This window comes from Grus americana, chromosome 20, assembly GCF_028858705.1.
Source record: "Grus americana isolate bGruAme1 chromosome 20, bGruAme1.mat, whole genome shotgun sequence".
Taxonomy (NCBI): domain Eukaryota; kingdom Metazoa; phylum Chordata; class Aves; order Gruiformes; family Gruidae; genus Grus; species Grus americana.
In genome coordinates, this window is record NC_072871.1 from 10,924,614 (window position 1) to 10,947,690 (window position 23,077).

At 49.1% G+C, this 23,077-nt stretch overlaps 1 protein-coding gene across 2 annotated transcripts in view; it reads right to left on the bottom strand.

Annotated features, from left to right (window-relative positions):
• Nucleotides 1–2,735: 2,735 nt before the first annotated feature.
• COL5A1 (collagen type V alpha 1 chain) overlaps nt 2,736–23,077 on the bottom strand; it is a 156,266-nt gene continuing 135,924 nt past the window's right edge. The window contains exons 50-66 of one of the 2 annotated variants that reach the window (XM_054848417.1): nt 22,806–22,913; nt 21,664–21,717; nt 21,234–21,287; nt 20,721–20,774; nt 20,239–20,292; nt 19,395–19,502; nt 18,921–18,974; nt 18,772–18,825; nt 17,989–18,096; nt 17,471–17,524; nt 16,747–16,782; nt 15,905–15,958; nt 15,275–15,533; nt 14,816–14,928; nt 12,640–12,708; nt 8,569–8,802; nt 2,736–5,866 (exon numbers count right to left, since the gene is read on the bottom strand). In XM_054848417.1, coding sequence (XP_054704392.1) covers nt 5,720–5,866; nt 8,569–8,802; nt 12,640–12,708; nt 14,816–14,928; nt 15,275–15,533; nt 15,905–15,958; nt 16,747–16,782; nt 17,471–17,524; nt 17,989–18,096; nt 18,772–18,825; nt 18,921–18,974; nt 19,395–19,502; nt 20,239–20,292; nt 20,721–20,774; nt 21,234–21,287; nt 21,664–21,717; nt 22,806–22,913 — 1,614 coding nt within the window. In that variant the 3' untranslated portion in view covers nt 2,736–5,719. Of the gene's footprint in view, nt 5,867–8,568; nt 8,803–12,516; nt 12,586–12,639; nt 12,709–14,815; nt 14,929–15,274; nt 15,534–15,904; nt 15,959–16,746; nt 16,783–17,470; nt 17,525–17,988; nt 18,097–18,771; nt 18,826–18,920; nt 18,975–19,394; nt 19,503–20,238; nt 20,293–20,720; nt 20,775–21,233; nt 21,288–21,663; nt 21,718–22,805; nt 22,914–23,077 lie in introns of both variants that reach the window. The other variant, XM_054848418.1, reaches the window with a different exon arrangement.

Here is a 23,077-nt window from a genome sequence, read left to right on the forward strand (position 1 = left end):
ACACGGTATTTAAGGAGCCGGGAGGAGCATCGCTCTGAGAGACAATAATAGAGCAGGGTGCCCCCCAACCAAAGCTGTTGTGTCTTGCAGAGAGAAAACTGTGTGATCACGGTCTGTCCCCGCACGGCACAGATGGGGCTGGAAGCGGTGTGGGGCAGAGCCGTGCCTCTCCCGGCGTGCTGCACCCCCAGCCGCGGGTCCCGGCCCCCTTCCCCGCCAGCTCCTGGAGGAGCGGGAACGTGCCGGTCGCTGGCGGCGCAGCCCCGGGGTCGAAGCACGACTAGAAGGAGCTGCATTTTGGAAAAGCCACTTTGCACCGTGCTGGGCGGGCGCTGCCGCGCAGGCAGCAGGGCTGGCAGATGGCGAGCACATGGCTCCGTCCCCGCCGGCCCCCGCGCAGCCCTGGCCGGGAGGCACCTGCACCAGCGCTTCATCCCGTGTGAGCGATGGGTGCACGAGGCTGCGTCCCGCGTGGCCTCCTGTCCCACGGGTAACCTCTCAGTGGAGTCTCAGGTGGCTAATACGTGGCTGAGCTCACACTAGAGGCTCTTTGCCCCGCTGCCTACTCTTCCAAACCAGGCAGGGATGTGCAGTTTTAAGGATAGTCCCTGAAGCAAGCCACGGGGCTCTGAGAAACAAGACAAGGAGCCAACAGATGCACAGCTAGCATGAGGACCTGGGTCTCTTCCTCCACAACAGGACTAAAAAAATAAACCAAGAAGGAATAATTCCCATTTTACCAGCAGAAATCAAGTCACTCAGCAATTCACGTTTTTACCTTTGGAAACAGCGAGGATGCAAATGTACCCATCTGCACGTCTGGGTCAGCTCAGCTAACTGGATGGGAAAAACTTCTCAGGCTTTCACCTTCTTTCTGATTACACAGAAGTGCACAAATCCCCGCCTAGCTAAGCCCCTACTTGTTAGAAAAAAAATAAAATCACGGGCAGAGCAAAGTAGGCACGGGTGGCACGGCAGCCTTGCAGCTTCCCCGGCTCAGGCTGGCTCAGCGGCTTGTAAAGCTGTTGGAAACACGACGGGGCTCGGCTGCGCGTGCTTAACTCTCACTCCCCGAGTTGTACCGGGGGTGGGTGCTGCTCTGCTCCCCCCAGGGCTGCTGTGGGTCCTGAGCTCGGTCCTCTCGCTCTCCTCGCTGCATCGCGAGGTCTGAGCTGCTACCCCTGTCCTCGTGCAGCATCCCCGAGGGGGGAGGCACCTGCTGCGCCGGGGCAAAGCCCCAGAAGTCTGCGTGAGTTCGGGTGGAGCAGTCCGGTCCCATCCTCACCCCCATCCTCAGAGCAAAACTGAGCTGTCTTGGGTACTCACACTCTGTTCTGATAATCTGCTGCTGGTTTCTGTTGTGGATCTTCCAAAAATAACCCTCCATATTTCACCTGGCAGACAGTTCCTGCACTGTGGCTCTAGCACCAAATCATGGACTTTCTGTTGCATGAACAAGAGGTGAAAAATATGCCATGGCTTCTGCGTCTGGCAGCTCCGGAAACAGTCAAATCCTCCCTCAGATCTCTGCTTCTTCCTAATGGCAGATCAAAGCTCCTCTCGGCAGTGAGACCCCGAGGCATTTGCTAGGAGTATTTGCTGCAACCAGCAATGATCCGTTGCAGATCACGACTGGCACGTCAGCCTGGACGAGGTCAGTGTCACCTTGAAGCAGCATCAGGATCCAAGTTACATCTTTCTAGCCAGATCTAAGTAATTAAAGCTATTTCCCCCCTAGTTTCTTTCCGCAGCTGTGGTACCGCAGCCCTTCTGGGCTCCATTGGAATGAAGATTTGGCCACAATACCCAAGATTTCCCAGACTGCTCCTATAAGCTAATTATACACTTAGACTAAAGGATTTTGGCAACTTCTATGAACATCTCTCTTAATCTGAGATCTACTGCTAATTGCAGCCAAAGAACGAAGGGGAGAGGCTGATGGGACACACAACTTGGCTTGGTCACGGCAAAGCTTTGTGCGTGGAGGGGGGGTATGCGCACGCGCGTGTGTTTGTACCGTACGTACCTGCTGCGCTGCAAATAAGGACAAGTTTCTAAGGTGCGGGCATCTTCTTGAACCTGCAAACCAGCAGCACCAAACGAATCATCTCTGCAAGAAGCCCCCGAGAACCAGAGCGATGCAAATCCAGCAGCTCCGGTGACTGGTGTTGGCAGGCGGATGCAATTTCTTACAGCGGTTTCCAGAGGAGCCGTCGTCTTCTTGCACGTCCCTGGAGTGAAACCCGCAGGGGGTGAGGAGGAAAGGATGAGCTAAGCGTCCCCCACGTCGCTTCCCCCAGCACGTCCTGGGGCCGAGACATGAGTTTGGGGTTCGAGGAGCTCACCAAGAAGCTGAAGAAATGGTTTGGTTCCTGAATTCCCCTTGGGGTGAGAAGATCAGGCAAGGCGAAGGCTGCGGTGCCAAGCAAAGACTCCTCGGGCGCCGTTGCCGCTGAGCTGGAGAAGGTGGAGAGCTGGTGGCCACCCGATCTTCTTGTCCGAGTCCCAGCCACTGGAATCCCCGGGTTGGATTTTGGATTTTTCTCACTGAGAAAAAAAAGATTCCAGGCCTGGAAGTTCTCCCTCTGACGGGTCTGGTTTATTATTTTACAGTATGTATTACCTTTAAGCACTTTCACCGCTCCTCTGATGAACTCTTCGGGCTCCACTGGGCAGAGGGGTCATGGGGAAATCACGCTGCAATCAACTTCAAGAAGACATTCACATCACGTTGGTTTAGGTGGAAACAGTAAACTTGATTTATTGAAAAAAATCTATTACATTTATTCCTTTATTACACAGGTTTAAAATATTTAAAAATAGCTCTTATGGGCATTACACTTAAATTTTAGGACATGTTTATTGGACTTTGAAGAAATGTACAATATGTCATTTGACACTATATTTCAAAGAGGGCCTTATGTACTAAAATTTTTTTCCATAGGTTTTATTTTTCTTATCAACATTTGTTCAAGTCATATATATTAAGGGAGGAGGGAAATAAAATTACACAAAAAGAATGTCTGCAAATACAAGTAGTAATTTTATTGCAATATACCGTAGCTAAGTGGTCTGGGGAAATCGGAACAGTTTGGAGCTCAGTACAATTACAACACTGTGGAATTCAACAGAGGATTTTTTTTTTCTTAAAGCAAAGAAATAAAAGGAAAAATAAAAGAAAAAAACCTCCCTTGATGAAAATTTATAACAGAATCACATGACCTAGACAGACGCACACGTGTGTACATACATCAACATATGGCTTATCTGTTGCAGAGAGGAACGTGCAACCTTTTCTGACCTTCCCGCTGCTCCTGAACAAGGCTCTTGCCAAGGTGACTGAAAAGCTGAATTCTCCTATATATTATTATACACTCCTTTTCACTGCTTTGCTGCCGGAGTCTGCAGTTTTTAGGGTAGCACCTTTATTTTTTTTTCTTTTTTTCTCCCAAGTGGGGAAAAAAAAAAAAACAAACAAGAGAGAACACAACAGAAGGGAGACGGATGGACACGGCTCTCCCAGACCAAAAAGCACCGCGCGGCATCGCCGCTCCCTCCAGCACGGCTTCGCCTCGCTTCCTCGGATGCTGCTGCTCTCTCCTTGGGAAGGAGGGGGGAAAAGACATCATATATAGGCTTTTCTTCACAGTAAATGTGATGTCTTTTCCTTTACGGTGAAAGACCCCCCTTGGCTCAAGCGTTGCTGTAATACTCCAGGCCAAATAATAATAATAAAAAAACCCAACACCCTGCAACATCTATTTTCCAGCCGAGAGATCTAAACAAGGAAAACGGCCAGGGAGAAAACAAACAAACAAAACAAATGGAAAAAAGAAGATGGTGTCAGCAGGTTGCGAGCCGAAAACGCTGCATGTTTAAAAAAAAAAAAAAAAAAAAAAAAAAAGCCATCCTGGCAGAGCCACTGTGGGAAGACCAGGAAAATTGCAGACTCCCGGGAGCGCTGGGCGGGCAGGCACCCACGCGGCTTCAGCATCGCGTCAGGACATCCAACAAATACATAAATTAGCACCACAAACATTCAGCGACTGAGTACAATCCGGTATGGTTACCACCGTATAAAATGCATGAATATTCTTGGAAAAGAAAAGAAAAAGGAAAAAAAAGATGTAAGCACATTTAATACTTTTTCTACATGGGCCGTATAAGCTACCGCAATACAATTAAGGAAACGAGCGGCTCTTCTACATAACAAATATGAAGGTGGCATGCATTTATAATCAAAGACTGTAGCAAAAGCCTGCAGTCTGTGTTCAAAGTGGCTAAAAAGCAAAGGCTGGTGGGAGATTGGCCAGTGGCAGGGTATCACCAGTGTTGTATTAAAGTTATTCAAATAGATAGCACCACAGAGACATGTAAAAATAAAAAGCACCTTTTTTTTTTTTTTTTCCCCACTTTATATTCGGAGAGGACAAATGGATTTCTCCTGCCACTGCAATCTGCCGCTGGGAATGGATTTTTTTTTTTGTTATTAGTATTTTAAAAGAATGCTGAAGGAAAAAAAAAATTAATTAATTTAAAACAGGTATGCTAAGGTAAGCAAGTGTATAAAAAGGCAAAGACTCAAAGCAGTTCCTGCTTTTAGATCAGGGTTGTGTAGAAATCTTGTTAGAAAGTGGCTTTAATTTCCTTATTTCCAAGCGAATCATTCCAAAAGGCACCTGTGGCTCAGGGGGCTGCTTTGATGCTCACTGGGGCCTCATCCTGCAAAAACTCGCGCCTGAGCCTAACTCCAAGCCCCTCCAGAGCCAGGCTTGGGCTTGGGAAGAGACAGGGACTGAGGTGGGGACTGAGCCGCCGCCTTCGTTCCCAGGCGGATGCTTGGCCGGGATGGAGGTGGGAAGGGTGGAGGTTGTGATACAGACAGGGTCACATGCATGTTTTGAAGCCAGAAACATTTAAACATTTAAAATAATATACAATACAAATATTTACTTATAAACATACAAAAATATAAGCACCTTTAATACATGGGAAAGAGATGCCCGGTGTGACTTTTTAGCTATCAAATTCACGGGGTTAAATTTTGTAAAGCACAGAAATTACGCGATTCGATGGAGATATTAAAAATTCTGGAAATGGCCATGACGTCTACTTGCTAGAGCTGATCCAAATCTCGTGGAAGTCACCGAAATGCCTCCGACGAGCTTCGGCAGGGTTTGGATTGGAGCCAGGACTGCCGGGGCTTCAACGTCAAGCTGAACATAGGAGTTTCAAGTTTTTTCCATTTTTCCTTAGAAACAAACAAACAATAACCTATAGACAAGCGCTCGGTATCGCTTCGTGGCAAGAAGAAGAAGAAGAAGAAGAAGGAAGAAGAAGAGGAAGAAGAGGAAGAAGAGGAAGAAGAAGTCTTTGATGGTGGTGGGGTCTGCTCGGTGGCCGTGGAGCGGCAGCGGTGGGAGCGGCGGTGGCGCGGGGACAGGTCTCCGGGCCACGCGTGCGGCGGTCGGTCATGCGATTCTGCGTCTGTCGCGGGAACGGTCCTCTCGGTCGGCGAGTCGGTACGTGTGGGTCCGGTGGCGCTGAGGAACTCGGGCAAAACGAGGAACAAAACAAAACGGAAAAAAATAACCCATCGCTGTCCAGTTTCAGAACGTGCATGTGACAAGGAATTCTTATTTTTTTTTTTTTTTAATTAATTAAATGGCGCAATGAGGTTACGAGGTTGCTCATTTGGAGACTAGTTTTCAGGTGGCTCTTAGCCCATGAAGCAAGCTGGTCCCACCTCGAATCCAAATTTCTGTGACGCTTCTCCAAAGTCATTGAACATGATGTCGACTATAGGTACTTGCTCTACTTTGGGCGTGTTGATTTCCAGGACAGTCTTCTGATAGCCCTTCTTTGCCTGATGGGGGGAAGAGGGAGAGAGAGGAGCTCTGAGGGTGCCTCCAACCCAACATCAGCAACTTAGCATCAATCAGCGTTCACCACTCAGCTGGGAATACGGTGACGACCTTGCCCAGGCATTTTCTGAGCTGAATTAGAGGCACCCAGCACCCAAACGCACATTTGACCTCAGATTTAGCAGACATCCTCCCAAGCGGGATGGTGACCACTGAGATGACTGTCCTGAGCCCAAACTTTGGAGCAGAAGCAGCTGCTGCCACGCAGATCGAAAGACACTAACTCTGCTGTCAGCACACCTCAGAGCTGGAACAAGAACCTGGTAAAATTGTTGTGGCTGTGGTATAGCTGTTTTGCCTCCCCGAGGACACGCATGGGTTGTTGAGCAAATGCGAGCGATTTAATTTGAATATATTAGTTTGACTATTATCCGAGCGCTACCGAAAAGATCACATTTAAAGTTTGATGGAATTCACAAGGTGATGTTGTCTTTTTATCGTGCCTGGTAGCCATACAGTTATTTCCAAAATATAAATAATTATTAGAGGAGCAGAAGTGCACCCGAGGGCATACAAAGCTGCACAAACAAGTGAATTTATGGAGCAGCTTTTGGCTCTACCTTACCCTCTGATTTGTGTGCCTCGGTAGAATAGGCTGTATCACAGCTACTGAGAAAGGGCTGTAAGATCAGGAAAAACACATTCAAATAATGGCCCCAACATCAGCCCTGGAGATCTGCCCGCGCTGGCTGCAGCAGCCTCAATCATGGTCGGAGCGCGGGTCCTACCAGGACCTCTGCCGCAATGCCGTGCCGGGCAGCCCAACCTCATTTTGCACGTGGTGGGGCTCAATCTTAAACATCCTGCCGGTGGTTCTGGGGGGATGACCTGCCAGGGTACCGGAGACAGGACAGGAACACCGGAGATGCAAGGCTGCAGTGAGTCCCCTTGGCATATTTTACCCCCTTTTTACAGCCTGCAGGAATGTCCCTAGCAGAGAGGAAGGACTGGGACTTGCTGGTTTGGAGGTGATGCCCAAAGCTCTGAGCCAGGAGATGACGGCTCCGTGCCCCGCCATCGCGCCGGGGCTCCAGCAGCCTCTCCTGCTGTTAGCTCTTGCCACGGTCGTTTAGTTGTGGCACCGGGACCGGCTGTGCTAACGGCCGCCTGTGAGAAGCAACCGAGCAAATAAACTCGAAGGAGCTGCAGTCCTCTTTCCGTGCAAATATCCCTCCTTAGGGAGAGGAATGCAGGGCACCTGAGCCAAATCGCTTAAACCGAAAGGGTTTTCAGCAGGCACATCTGCTCTAAAATGAGCAAGGTGGGATCTTGCAGCATCCCTGAGACTTGAGAAGGGAAAGGCAGAAGGTACTTGTTACCACGGACCCGTTGCCTTAGCAGGAGATAGGATAAACTTCCCCACACGGCTTCTGAGCGGTTCCAGAAGCGGGATGGATGCCCTTTCCCTCTCTGCGAGAGTGTTAAAAGAAGTGATTCTAACCTGCTCTTCCTCATTGCTCCTACAGTAAAAAAGCGCATGTGTGCCAGAACAGAACCACTTTCATCTTAAATTATGGGGAAGGCTTTTTCTGTCAAACATCTCAAACTTTCCGTCCCGTGGGCTTCAAGCGCTGCAGTTGCAGAGGGTGAGAATTACGCATGCTTTTGCACCAGCAAGCTGGGTCTCAAAATAAACGCAAGCAGCACCTGCTTTGCCAAATTTTTAGCTTAAGGGTAGATTTTTGAGAGCTCAATCCCGGAACCATCCAATGGAAGGAAGCAAAGGGAGGATGCTGGGCCCCTCTGGAAACCGCGGCCAAAGCGAAGGTGAAGAACAGCGTGGCTGCGCGGGGAGAGCAGGGCTGCAGCGTAACATCTGCTCCTGCGCGCTCGGCCAAAAAAGTCCCGGGTAACAGGGACAGAAAGAAAGATGCTGAAGGTTGCATCTGCAATGCGAGCAGGGATGCAGACCTCTGTCTCCTGCATCCCATAGCATCATCTCATCTTGCTGTGGGGTCAAGCCTTGCTTTGCGTTGTCCTCTCCCCAGGGCACAGGCGGCTCCCGGGAGGAGCGGGGACTTGCAAGCACAGAGCGAAGCAAAGCTCCGTGCTGGGGCTCCTCTGGCAGCTCAGGGGACGCGGGGCCGGAGCTGGCTGCACCCCCGCGCCCAGCACAGCCCAGAGCCCTCCTGGGGCTGCACGCAGCAGCGGTGCCGCAGAAAAAGCCCAACCAACCCAATGCCAAACCATTAATGCTTTGCCTCCCAGATTTCCTGAAAGCACTGGAAAAAATTATCATCGAAGCCTGCAAAACTCATACGGAACTGGGTGCCATCGCTTGCCTCTCCCCGTGCGAGTAAATGGAGTCAGAGCGAAGGCAAGGGGGAACATTTAAAAGCAACCAGTGGTTTTAAGCAGGTTCCTTCCTTAATGCACGGCCAGCAATAAAGCAAGCTAATCTAGTTTCTAGAGGTGCTGCAGCTTTCCCCGAGTGGAATCATGTATTCCAGCACAGGGAAGAGCAAGCTCGGTGCCTCCCGCACTGGGGACAATCCTCAAGGCAGCTACCTCAACGGGCACAGGAAATTTGGAGGCGATTTGCTCCGAGACAGATGGTGCTGGACAAGCAGGGGAGAGGGGGACAGACATCTCCAGCACCGAGCCCTTTTGCAGGGACTGGCCGAATCCGGCTCTGCCCACGTACCGCGCAGCCGTCGAGGGCGGCTCGGATGTAGGGGTTGTTGTCGTAGGACATCTCCTCGTCGTTGGAGCCCAGGAAGCGGATGGCCTTGTCGTAGCTGTCGGTGGTGGCGTCGTGCCAGGCTACGGACTGGTAGCAGTTGTAAGTGATGTTCTGGTGGGCCGAAGCGCTCAGGAGCCGGAGGAAAGTCATCTGCACCACCCCGATGGGGTTCCCGTCCGAATCCACGTAGGAGAGCTGTGAGAAGCGGAGAAGGGGAAACACTGGGCAGTGAGGGGCAACGCAACACGTCTGGGGGGGCTCTGAGGACCACCAGGCTCGCCCGTCGCTATTTCCCTGCGCACGGGGCTCGGTCTCACGGCCCCGCCGGGGTGCAGACACCGCTCCTGCCGCGGGGCTGTCCTCCTGCGGCCAGGGCACGGCTGCCGAGGGCAGTTTGTCTCTCTTGCTGGTTGTGAGCTAAAAGAAAAACCCCAAGGCTAACGCAGGGCAGGAGGAGAAAGGAAGGGAGATTTCAGCCCCGGCTGCAAAAATGTGCGGTGCTCAGCAAATTTGGGGATATGTGTCTCAAGTTTAAGCCAATACTGAGAACATTTCTCCAGCTTTTGAAGAGGAGAAAAAGTAGATTTTTTTTTAAGGGTTTGGGGCTTTATTTTCCTGCCATTTTGGACCTGATTTTCTGACCGTGGTGGGTATTTTGTTCTGCACACACTGGGATATTTTTCCTGGGCATCACCGTACTGTTTTTAAGCAATCTTTGCACTTAACCCGCAGCAATCCTGCTCCTGCCGGTAAGGCCTCCGTGCTGCCCTGCTCCGCGAGGCTACGCTCAGCTAAAGGGAAAATTATTTTGCTGCCCTTAGGGCACATCATGAAACACGGAGCTGCGCTGCCACAGAGATTTGCTCCATCCTGCACATCAGGCTCCTTTTCTCCCTTGCAGGAGAACCGTGTCTAGAAATGTATTTCTGCAAAAGACAATTTATTGTAACCCGCTCTAGCACCCTGGGGATTCAGGGTGTTCTGGGATTTTCTCTTGTACCCCACCAAGGAAGCAAACGGGCGGCAGGTTTGCATGGATAAACTAACTGTACTTGAGGTGGCATCTCCAGCTACCAGAGCTGCTGGTCAGTACTGTCGTCTAGAGACAGCGGGTTTCTTTAGCAACGACCAGGAGAACAATACAGGCACGCAAACAGCGCAATGTTCTTCGAGGTACCACGAAACATCAAGTCGTGGTGCAAGCTGCAAACAGTAGAAGAGATTCATAACCAGACAATAAAATCATGAGTTTAAAAAAAAAAAAAATAGAATAGTAAAAATAAATAAATATACCAACCGGTTGTCAGGATACCGTTGCACTGTCCTCCTGAGAGTTAAATATGACTGACCATGAGAGAGCCACGCATGCCGGGAGGAGAGCTACCAGAAAACCACCAGGACGTGGAAGGAGAAGGACACGAAATGCAGCTACGTGGCACACACCCCATGACACGTGGCACCACTGATCTGCAGGACCCACTTCCCTTATTTATCTTATTTCTTCTAATTTCAAATTAGTGCTTGGTTTGGGAGCCTGACTGCTCGTTAAGGGGTCTCGGTTGCTGTTCTGCCTCTGCAGATTGCACAAAGCCCTGTCCCAGCTTTGCAACTGGAGCTACTGGGAACCGGTTGCATGCACGAGGCTTGCTCATGGGAACAAGGTTTTGCAAAAATCAATCCTTTCCTGTTTTCTCTGTGATAGTATTTCCCTGTGGCAGATGCCATATGGCTGTGAAGGATAACAGGACAGGATGGGCGGCAAGCCTTGTTAGAGCTACTGAGAATTGGGTGTAACACACACAGAAGGAGAGCAGAGTCCAGAAGAAAACATCTGCAACCCTTCTATCCCTCGAAATGCAGTCTGGCTTCATCAGGAGAAATGGTAGGAAATCAGCTCCAAGTATGCTGTCATTGATTAATGATGGAGCAGAAGCATCACACCAAGACGGTTTCTTTGTATTTCATATTTACTGCATCCCTCTCACTTTAGATATCCCCAGAAGAAAAGAAAGCATCGTCACGGCTGCACGCCTCGTGCAAGCACCGAGATTCATACGGAGCCCCCCCCCGCCAGCAGCCTGCGCTCTCGGCAGCGCTGAACAGCCACGTGGAAATCCTCCCCTCGGCTTCGGGGATCCCACGGGCTCAGCCGCACGAGAGACCGCGCTCGGGCTGCGTGGAAAGGCACCAAGAACCTTCTCCATCGAGGGGACCTCAAACTCATTCATCCCACCCGCCTACACACAGATTTCAAATGATCTTGGATCCAGGCAAATGTCTCCCTAATTTACCAGTCTCATAGTTCCAAATACTGACTGGGGTGAAATGAGAGGTACTTTTTTTTTTTTAAAAAAAAAAAAAAATCAAACTTTAGTTTTATGGCTTGTGTGTTTAACAGTTTTGTGGTTTGCTTAGGCAGGTCTTCTACGTGCTGGTGGCTTTTTTCCAAACAGAAAATGCAGGACAGGTAAAAAAGCAAGAAAATGGCAACAGAGAAAGATGGAACGAAGGGCTCCAAGTAGCACTGAAATTCCAATTTAAAAAAAAAAAGGGGGGGGGCCCTAAGCTCTAGGTTGGCATTTCAGCCTCTAATGTAGCTGGTAAACAGCCTGGGGAAAAAAAAGCAGAGCAAATGGAGAAATGGACGTACTCATAATATTAACTGATGAAGTGCTCTGTAATTAAGCTATGAGTAGTTGCCCTCCAAGGAGCGACAAGGCTGAAGCCTTGGCTTTACGGCCTGATTTGGTGGTGCAGAAAAGCTGCAGAAGCCATATCCTTCTTGTGGGCAGAATCAGAGCAAAACGTGTTTAGTGGCGATGAAATGCGGCTTAGGAAAACAACGCGGTGATTTTCTTTGTTGTTTGCCTTTTAAGGTGGAAGTTTGGGGCAAGAAACCTCTGCCCTGGGGAGAGGACGACCGCACGAGGCAGCTCTCAGGGCAGTGTGTCAGAGCAGCCCCTGCTTTCAGGGGCAGGTTTTTGGTTTTATCCACCGAATATTTCCTTCTTCCTTAATTCTCCTGATTTGACTGAGCTCATTAGCTGCATCCTGCTAATCCTACAAGAATTGATACACACATGGGAGATTTCTGTTGCGCAAAGAGACCTGGCTTACACTAATCACTTGCTGCTCTGACATCCCTGACCAGGGCTCGGGCTCGGTGGGAGCAATCTATCCTGTTACAGGACAAAATACCAGAGCTTTTTCTCTGTTTTACATCTTGCTTGCTGACACCAAGCATTGTTTGACGTTAGGACAGTTCTTCGCCCTTGAAAAAATCCTTAATTGCGACTAAGTCAAATTCCTGTCCACCAGGCTCGGCAAACGCACGGGGCTCAAAATCCTCCTTTAAACCAACGACTTCGCATCTCCCAAGCTCCGGGGGTGGCACGGGAGTGTTGCTCACCTCCACGCGTGGGAGACAAAATCCATCCTTTGAAAAAAAAAAAAAAAACCTGCCCCAGACCAGAGACGTGCAGATTCACAGCCTCAGCACCGTGCCCAGCGCCGGGGCTGGAGCATCAGGATGGGATGCTCTCGGGAAAAGGTTACACTGCTGGGGGAGAGCAGCCTGCGGACACCCAGTTTGCTCTTGCCGTCATGGGAAGGGGAACTGCTTAGGTTCTCCTCGGAGACAGACCTGCAACAGCTCCAGCTCTGCAGGGTCCCCCAGCACATCCAAGGCAGGGCAAAGCTCGGCACCTGCTCCTAGGTTTCCAGTCAAGCAGACCGGAAAAAAAAAGCGTCCCCATTGGGTTTTGTTTCTTTTTCAGTATTCCACCTTAAATGTTTTTACTGCGACTTGTGATGGTTATTAGTCCAGCATGCAGAGTGCAACAGGTCCGGCCATACCAAAGCAGATGACGCGCTCTGATTCAGACTAGAGGGCCGAGGTTAGCCACTTACCAAAGACCCCCGCTTGTATTGACTATACCATGTGGAAGGCTGTTCTTTGGGCCAACGAGCCATTTTACTCTGTAAAATATGACACGGGTTAAAGAAAACAGAAAGCACCAAGATGCATCTTACCAGTTTACCGCGCTTGAATTCACTGAACCAGGAGCCTGGGTTTTCCTTTGGCCAAGAAGTAATTCTAGCCTAGTTTGTGGACGGCAAGGAGGAAAGAGAGAAAGAAAAAAAAAAAAAAGAAATAAAAAAAGTTACATTCAGTTCCACAAGCAGAGTCTGCATGTTTTATTGAAACTCTCCAACTTCCTTTAAAATGTTTTCTGAATCCCTGTACGCCAGTAACAAGACCAGTCGGCAGAGCCCTAAGGTGCCAGCAGCCTCTCAGGCAGCACAGGACGTCGCGGTGCTGCCGTGGCACCAGCCTCCTTTGCTAAGCACTAACCACTGCTGCCTCCTACGTACTTTGGATGCAAAACCAGCAGTGCGGTCTATCGGCAGGAGAGATCAAAGGGAAGATGGAAGGGGAAAAAAAAGGAAATATCAAGGGTAAAAGATGCATTCATCTTCACGGGAGGGCTAGGGTGGAAAAGCAATGCTGGTGATGGAGAAGGCTGCTGTCACTCCAGATGCTGCGGGGCTGGGAAAGGCAAAGAGCGTGATTAAGGAAAAGCCTCTGCCTGCCTCCTGTGTTTGCGCAGCAATGAGGTGCAGCACAGGCACTGCATCCTCCGCAGTCGGTGCTGGACCATCACACATGATGGAGCTCCAATTACCTGGAGCGACGCAGGGGGATGACCTTGACAAGAAATGAGCTGTCAAAGCATCCTTTATGGCAGCCCCGTCTAAGCAGATGAATCACTTTTCTTGAGTCAGAGCACAAGGCAGGAGCGTGGCTGCCGTCTGCTCCCTCACCCTCCCACTAGCTCCCTCACTTCTGCCGTAAATCTCTCCAAAACCAACGGCCAAGCTGCATGCGGGTGTCTTGGGATTGTCCCTTCCTTTCCAGTATGTGAACCATGAAGCGAGTCAGTGTGTTTCTGCTGTGTTAAGGACAGACTGAAAGGGGATATGGCTTAAACTCTGCTGTGCCTTACAATAAAACCACCCAGCCAATACTTTATGCCGGTCTGGTAGCTGTTTTCATTCCTCTACATGGAAAAAGGGCAGGCTGAAGCGCTTTCTTATTTATGACAGTATTGCAAAAGCGTGGCACAATTTGCATTTGAGGAGCATCGCAGTGGTCAGAAGAGCATCTCCACAGTGGATGAGATGGGGCCAAAGAGCCACTTGCAGAATCAGCGTGGCAGGAGTCTGAGAAGGTGTAAAATCATGGGCAGATTCCACTTTTTTTAGCTGTCGACATTTTGAGGAGAGCCACGGCAAGTTAATGCAAAGGAGAAGAAATCCATCTCCTATTTAAACAGCCCTAACAAAACTCAAGGAAGATTTATGTCGCATGTTATTTGTCCTGCGCTGGCACATATTTCTGGTGGATGAAATTCAGCGTGCAAACGGCTTCCACTGGAGCGAACTGCTTTGTCTGCACCTTATCCCAGCTGGAACACAACTGTGACACTGAGAGCTCCCCCAGGCCGCTTTGGAAGAGTTTCTGCTTGGCCAGTGCAAGAACTGGTCCCCAGGCATCAGGGACGGCAGCTCCAGAAAACAGAGTGCATGGATATGGGACAAAAATGATGAGCATGGTTGAGCTAAACACATCATTACACAAATAACCTAATCAGCCTTGTGCATCGGTGCCAGGAAGAGCGCTGAAGCTAGTTGCAATCATTTAGGAAACCTAATACCCACAAGAAACACCAGGAAAAAATGACAGGAGATAAAACATTTATCTGCTCTGCCCGAAGACACAGTAAGAGTAGAGGAATCAGCGGTGCTTATGCACGCAGACAGCGGAGCGGCAGCCCGGCTGCAGGAGGGAAGACAAGGAACGAATTAAAGGAGGCTCACGGGGAGCCGCGGTTCCTGCACCGACACCCGCTTCTGCCTTTGTAAAGCAAAGTAAAAAAATAAAAAATTAAGGTTTTAGCATTTATTATGCCTGTCCCAAATCACGGTTTAAATCTGACTTACTCAAAGAAATTCTCTTTGTAAACATATTCCTTATTATTTTAGAAGCCAACGTTGTATAACAAAGAAACGTTCTGGATCTTTAATCCTTACTCGCTATTGTTCAACTCTCCCAAAATTGACTGTCTATGAATATTCATATTAGGAAACAATCTCTTATCACCATGATATGGGGGGTGAAAAAAACAAAAACGTTGTGTGGACTTACTCCTTCAGATTTCTTATCAGGGAAGATGCAAGTCTCTCCACCGGCCGTGAAATTACAGTAAACTTTGAAAGAGTCCCTGGAACATCCTTGGTTAGGATCAACCCAGTATTCACCTGGATGCACGAGAGGGAAGAGAAGGGAAGAAAGAATCGGCACGGTGAGGGAAGGACGACAGGCACTTCAGCAACCATCCTACCAGGGATGCTTCACCTTAGTCATAGGCTACTATTTATATGTATTTTTTTAAAACTGGTTATGTTCTGATTTCAGATTAGACCTTACAGGAATAGTTATTTTGCATTGTATATCCCCATTCTTCTCTACACACTGCTGCTTTGTCGGCCACGTGGGGCACCAGGGCCAGGCACTCCCCAAATTTACTTCTCCTCCTGCGCTCGCTTGTAGGGAGGCAGGGAACCCACAGCGCTTTCCCCGCACCCCCTCTGTCCCGGGACACACCGTCTGGGAAGTCGGGGTGACAGAGCTGCAGATCCTTGCAGGTACGTGCTGGGTTATGTTGAGTGCCCAACGGATGCTTCATTTGCTCGATTTCCAGTTTCAAGGAATTCAGCGAGCCGAAAATTTCCTCCATGCCGTCCGCATAGTCCATGTAGTTGTCGGCATTTCCATCGTCCACCAGCTGGCTGGCGTCAATGTTTCGCCTGGTCCTCTTGGAAGACTGGATGGGCAGCGGCTGGATGACTTCTCCAGGAGGCCCCTGTTTTGTGGGGAGAGAAGATAAACCTTCTCATTGCATTGCTGGTGGGGAAGAGACAGAAGACACGGCCAAAGCAGGCACCAGCGCTGAGAAGCACCATCACAAGGTACACACTAGACGTGTAAAACACCCGTGACGGTACTGATGAAAACCACCAGGCTTGAACACCGGCTCCATCTTCTCTCGCCATCTTCCCATTAGTAACTCCCCCCTTCACATCCTGCTTTCTTCCCCAGCACCATTAAGAGATGCCGATCCGTTGCTAGGACCCCTGATATGCTGAATCTCTGGCCGGAAATCTGCTCCCTAACATTGTGACACCCATTAAATCTGGACCTCATTTCAGACTTCGTGTAATGGGTTCTACTTACAGGAGGCCCTGGGGGCCCAGGAAGACCCGATTCACCCTTTGGACCTGTTGGACCCTGGATGAAAAAACAAGGGAAAAACATATGAGTCACTCAGGAAAAAGCACTTGTCAATTGTATCGCTTCCCAAACGTTATTCCTTTCAACAGTCTCGTGGCAAAAAATTTCCTCCTCTCCCTTCAGGCACATAAGAGGAGTCTCCTTGCCCCCCCCCCCCGCCAAGAAGTCTGTTTTGGTTATTTTTGATGCTTAGGTAAGAGAAAAAGATCAAACACCTGGGGTTAAAGAGTCAAATTTTGCTTAAGCTTCCTATGGAAAAGGAAGCATCTTCCAATGCATGAAAACATTAACTCTCCAAATCAATTCAACAGTTTTATAAATCAAATAAAATCTTAAAATTAATAAAACATTGAATTCTGCATGGGAAAAAGACTTCAGGAAGTTGCCTAAGAGGAATTTTTAGCTGCCTGCATAGGAGATCTGTAACATGAAGCTTGCTTCAGTGTCGCATTTCTCACTAAGTTCTTCACTTTTCAGCTTGCCACCTCCCGCTTCACAGTCTATTTTTAATACCCTCCGCTTTACAGCAGTAGGTTTTCTCCTAAGGACTATGCACTGGATTCCTCCTTATGATCTTTGCTGAACTGATGTTCAATGAAGTACAGTGTGTGCAACAGAAACCTTTCCCAATTATCATTCCTGGGCTTAGGCAGCCTGAAAAGGCTGCGGTTGCTACAGTCATCTTTGGCTAATTGCCTTAACGTCACTGATGCGGGTGAGTCGCAGCAGGTTATGCACTTAATAAGAGCTCCTCAGCCTCTTCGTTTAACAATGTCTATACTCACTGATGATCCTTTAGCACCTTTGGGACCAGGTGGACCCTGTATAGAGAAAAAAAATACAGAAAAGAGTCGGTACGTTTCCTAGCAGAGAAGTCAGTCTCTCCTTAGAGAGAGACAGAGCAGTGTTACACAAGGTGGGGTTGTTTTTAAAATTCACTTCCTTTCTGTTTCCACTTTTCACATCCACTTGAGTTCAGCCTTGCTTTTATTTGCCAACATACAAAAAGCATTTGTGTCAGACCAATCTGTGTCAGTGCCCTGCGCTCCTGCCCGGATGGGGACTGGAAAAGCTGCTGTGTGATTACCGTAACCCGGGGCTGATCCTGGCTCCGTGCTAAGGACACCCAGCAAGAGCAAATGCTGGTTGCCCAAGGGTGCAGGCTTTGGGCATCCAGTGAAAAAACCACAAATAGCAAAAAAGTACAAAAAAAAAATTGCCATGTGATTGCAGATAATCCAAAAGAAACAAGGTGGGCTAATTTCCCTGCCTCGATCACGCTGCGTCCCCTGTGCCCATCTCTCAGCTCACGCGTCACCCCCCAGTACTCCTGTAACTCATTCCAGTGTTTTTAATGGGCTCAGCTGGGCAAACCCATTCCCATCAGCACCCTCATACTGGGTCAGGCCAGAGGGACTGTGCCAGGTACATCTGGGAGCACCAACGTGACTCCAGAGGGACTGCGTAGCTCCCAAGGAATTCAAAGATAATTATTTATTTGTCACATACCGGTAATCCTGGTGGCCCTGGAGGTCCAATTGGTCCAGAAGGACCTGTGATACCCTGGAAAATAAAAGCAGAACAACATTGATTTACATGCAGCAATGCTGGCCTGTAACTACACAACTAACATCTGCTCACAGATGACCACCCGGTTTTGGAGGACCCCATTCAAATCTGGAGCTTTAACTGGTGTGCATGATCCAGACGAGAGCACGACCAGGGAATCTCATCACTCAGGCACACAGTTTTGAAAATCAGTCCTCTAGATGCATATTTAATGTCACCATCCCTCCAAGTCTATTTAACTCTTTTCATATGACTCTTGGGAATCTGCTTTCCACTAAAACAGGTAATTTTGGAGCATCTCTACGTTTCGCATGTAGAATAAACTACATTAATACAGAAAATATTCCTCAAAAATTAGTGAGAGTCTCCTGCCATCTCTGCTATGCCGTACCTGCTCATGGGCAGCAAACCCCGCAGCTCAAAAGCACAATTCCATGAAGGTCTTACGGAATATTTACCTGCTCTCCTTTGGGTCCTGCCGAGCCCTGGGGGCCTGGGAGACCTCTGTCACCCTTTTCTCCCTGCTCTCCCGGCGGTCCAATAAGACCAATTAAACCTGGATGACCCTAGGGGAAAACAGCAGATGTTAATTATGATCTCTCGCCGGAGGTAAATTAACGCCAAAGCTACCCAGCAAAGACATTTCTAGATACAACCCCAAATGCCTAAAGCGATGGGAGTGCGTAGCTATCCCTGACACCTGGAAGTGGCAGAGCAAAGCACTAGCTTTTTGCAACAGAAAATACTACAAATGTAGAAGCAGAGCTGCTGCACTGGAGCGCCTGCTCATTTCGGGTGCTAACATATATTGCATAAATTTCTGCAGGACACAGAATCCTGCCCTAAAGCAAGCCAGGTGTCTGCACCTCCCTGTGCTACAGCGTCTCCGTTCAGGCAGAGCTGCCGTGGATTGCGAGGGCCAGCGTAGGGCAACGCGGAGATTCAGCTCCTCTGTCTCGCCTCGCTGCCATCGGTGCTGGTGACGCGGGGATGGGAAACCCATGGATCCAGACGGGCCCTGACACACGCTCACCCACAGCACGACCCGGCTCATCCCGTGGGGCACGCTCACTTTAAAGGTATGTCTGATGCTTCCGGAGTATGAGAGAGAGAACGCGGGGCTGGTGGCACTCCTCAGCCTTGTCGTGCCAGCTGCAGCACCCCTCTGCAATGACATTCTTCCCCCCACACCCAGACACGGACATCAGGTCATGCAGCGAGACCGTGCGCAGCGTTCTCACCTTCTCCCCTTTAGGACCAGAGTCTCCTTTAAGACCAGGCAAACCCGGTGGGCCCTGCGTGAGACGGGAAAAACGAAAAAGAGAATGAGTTAATGTAAAATGCGTTCACCCATTTCAATAAGTCATCGAATTTGATGGTCTTGACATACCATTGGGCCTGGAGGACCATCTGGGCCAGGGGATCCCGGGAGACCTTGTTCACCCTGTAAAACAGTGCAATTCCCTCAAACCCGTTGTTCATGCCAGCTGCGCTCCCAGCTGGGATTATTCAGATTATTCACCCGTCCTCATGTGGTCCCTGTGCCCTGGCTTCTCACAGGTGGGTGAAGGCAAAAGGATTTCTGCTCCTTTCATGCTCAAAGCTCTACTGGAAAAGGGACTTTGGAGCTCATGGAAACGTTACCCCAGAGAGTGGGTGAGCAGACCCAAGACTCAAATAAAACTTGCTGGGAGATGTTATTCATCATTATATTGTTTCCACTAAAAATGTCAGGCATTTAAGCACAGATCAAACATTACGCTGGGAGAAAGGCACCTTCCCAGGCAGACGCGTTACGGTAAAGCACCAGGAACAACCCTGCCCAGAAGCTTTCTCAGACTTTGCTCAGTTTGGGAATACTCACGACTGGACCAGGAATTCCTCGAAGGCCGTCAGGGCCAGGCTTCCCTGGAGCACCTTGGGGACCAATTGGGCCAGTCTTCCCAGGAGGTCCTTCCAAACCAGCTTCACCCTGGATGCAAGAGGCAGAATGGTTTAATTTGCATTGGGGTATCAAACGATCTTCTCAAATACGCTGCGGCTGCTGCCAGGATGTCGCAGAGCGGATGCAATTCCATGCAAAGCATGTAAAACTTCTGTTCTCATCTTCCTACTGCTCCGTACCCCTTATGTGCTGAGGACGAGTCTCCAAACTCCCTCACTTTTCAGCCTTGCCTATTTCTGCTGATTTCCAGCAGGAACAACCCTTTGGCTACGAGCTCTCCGGAGCAGGAAGCCTTCCTGAGTTCAGACCCAGGAGATGAACTAGCAGAGGACATCCTCCGCCATCAGCGTTCCTGCGGCTGCTGCAACAATTAGACCTATAAATTGCCATCACACTCTACATTTCCCCACCACCCGTACCGAAATAATCATGGTCCAATAACGCTGTGTTTGCCCTGGGAAGGGATGCAGGGCTGTGCGTGCTGTATTATTTACAACATATCAAATTGCCAAATATGACACTTTGTCATTTCAAAACAAGAAAAACATTCCCATGACCTTACCAAGCTCTAATTATCTCCACAGAGTTTGTTAAAAGATGAAACATAAGCTTAGACCTGAAGCCGACGGCCCCAAATTCAGGCTAATTTGTTGTAACACACAGCAAAATCAAATCACTGTCTGTCAGACACCAGCGTTGTCAGAGGGTGCTCCTTTCGGCATAAAAAGGACGCAGTAGAAGTGCAATCCCGTTCAGCTCTTACCTTGGCTCCCTTCTCTCCTTGCCTTCCTTCGGGACCGGCTGGACCAGGAGGGCCCTAGAGAAAGCACAAAATAGATGCAAAACACGATTAGATCACGCTGATCTGGAATAGCCTATTGGAATTAGCAAAATTGCTACAGCCCCAGGGAGGAAGACAAAATGGAGACAAATATCTCTGAAAAGCCTTTTAAATTAGCTTCTTGCTAAATGAATCCCCAGGCTCTGCCAGCAAGGCAGGAAGAGCAGGAGCACCTCATACTTGTATTTTCTTTTGGGCGTTAAAATCTCAGAAAAATTCCATAGGATTTGGGTGACAATTTCCCAGCAATTTCCAATGGCCGTGAATGGCGCATCGATTTTATTGTTGTTGTCACTTGTTTTACGTGCTAGTGCCTTGCGTTTACTGTAGACCTAGGAATAACATTTGTTTCGAAAAATCAATACAAATACATTTGGAAAAATACTCCTAAACAATCAGCTTACCCTTTTTCCTGGGGGTCCGGAGGGGCCAGGCTCTCCCGTGGGACCAGGGGAACCCTAGATGGAGAGGGGAGGAGAACAAGCCATAACTGCACCACGAGAGGCGGAAGGGATGAGCAAACGTGTAAAACTCGAGTCGAGATCTAGAGTTTGTGCTAAGCTGAGGCGTGGGCGGCCAGTACAACTCCCGACACCTCCTCGGGGGTGCAGGTGGTATCTTGTTTTATCCCTTCCCACCATGAAATACCATAAGGCGCAGCAAAGTTAAAATGAAAGGCTTAGAATTTGTTTTTCTGTAAGTTAATTTTTGCTTTCAGGATGTCTTGCTAAGCAGCCCGGACGGATGGCAGCAGCCAGGCTGACACAGACAGGACTGGACGGGCACCGGGGGACCAGTGCAGCAGAAGCTGGTGGGAATCAGATGCCGTACGTCCTTCTGTGTTAAAAGTCCTCGGACCTGCCCACAGAAACCGTGAGGACTGACGGGGAGCAGATCTCATCTATCCAGTTACTCACAGTCTGTCCAGGTTCGCCATCATCACCTTTGTCACCAGGGGGACCATCTTGACCCTAAAAAGGAAGAAGAAAGAAACAAGCAGGAGCATTTAGGGTACAAATAGAGTTGAGCAGAGCGTTAGCAGCAGCAGGTGGGGCTCAGCTGGTATTCATGTCACCGGGTACCACCCCTTCCCATCTCCTGTTGGGAACACTGGCAACAGCAAACCTTCTGCGTCAAATACACAGGAGCTGTGGACAGCAACATTCGTATGGCTACTGCCCCAAAGGCTGTAGCACGGTCAAACCGTCGTGGTGGGACTTCCTACTCTTTCCCAAGTAAAGGAAGAGTAAATGCCAGAGGAGCTGCTGATGAGTGAACAGCACACAGTCGTATTTCACAAAACCAAGAGGAGGAACCTCACTGCCCTTCTGTGAGACAAACACTTACAGCTGGACCAGGTTCTCCAGGAGGACCAGGGTCACCAGGGAAACCAACCGGACCCTGTAAAGAGAGAAGGAGCATATCCCCAAGTCAAAGGTATTGCATCTGGAGAACTGCAGAGCACTAGTACCTGTTACCCCAGCGACAACGTGGGCAGTCACCCCACGGAGTAAAACCCCAGTTCCCTCAGGCACAATCCCAGGTCACATCCCATCTTTGCATCTTTGGTAATTCCATCCTGGCACAGCCACCAGTTCAGCTCTGCATCCAGACTACACAGAGCTCCAGTGTCAACGCTGGGACTTTCATCTAGTTTTTCATAAATACATCGGACAAGTGACAGCGAAATCCTCGCAGCTCTGGGGAATGTGCAGATTAGAAGATTTTGCTTTTGCTTACTACATGATGTGTAACATTTTCCACGTGAATATCCTCTCAAAGCATTTAACGACTAAAACACTTCACCATTCTTCTCCATACAATGTCTGTTGTGCACTTCAAATGATTCTGAGACCAGCGTTCAGACAATAGGCTTCAATCAATAAAGTGATATCCCAAAAACCCATCTGTTAAGAGAGATGACTAACTCCCCTGCCTCCTCTGCTGTTTCATGCCATCTTTGCTTATCACGTAACAAATTTCTTCAGCCAGCAAGCATCAAAGAAGCCGGCAAGATAAATACTGTACCATTGTCATCTGGTATAAATCAGTATAGCTCTACTGGCTTCAATAGAGCTGCAGCAATTAGCATCAGCAGGGATCTGACCCTAGAGGTGCAGCTCCTAAATTCACATAAATTTCCTCTATGCTGTTTTGGAAGCTTCGCTCTGGTGCAGAGGACCTTGGCAATGCATAAGCTCAAGCACAGAGTAAACCTACTGCAGGTCATCTCCGTAGGGGTGAGTTTTCTGATAGCCTGCAGAAAGGACTGATAATTCCAGTATTGCTGGAAGATATGGTACAGCTGGGTCTTTTCCTCATTAGCACCCTAAAGAAGGGGACTTATACCCCATAACATTAGAGGAGCAATTCTCTGGCTAGTAAACTGTTTCAAATTTCCACAAAAATCTCTGGAAAACATTTTTTCATGCAGAAATCTCTGCTGGGCAATACAAGGAAGCACTGCTTGGGCAGGAGGAGGAACTTACAGGACTGCCTTTGGGACCATCGTCCCCTGGGGGACCTTTGGGACCAGGTGGACCAGCAGCACCAGAGGGACCTGCTTCACCCTTTTCACCTCTTTCACCTTTAGGACCCTGTAAAGGAAAAAGGGTGTTTCTGTTATCCACAAAAACAACTTACTGATCTCTAATTAGCCTTTAATCAATTCTGAGAAAGAAGCTCTATTTGTATCTCAAACCATGAGGACATGATTTAGCAGTCCCTTCCCACCAAGATTAAATGGTGTTCATGTTGTTCA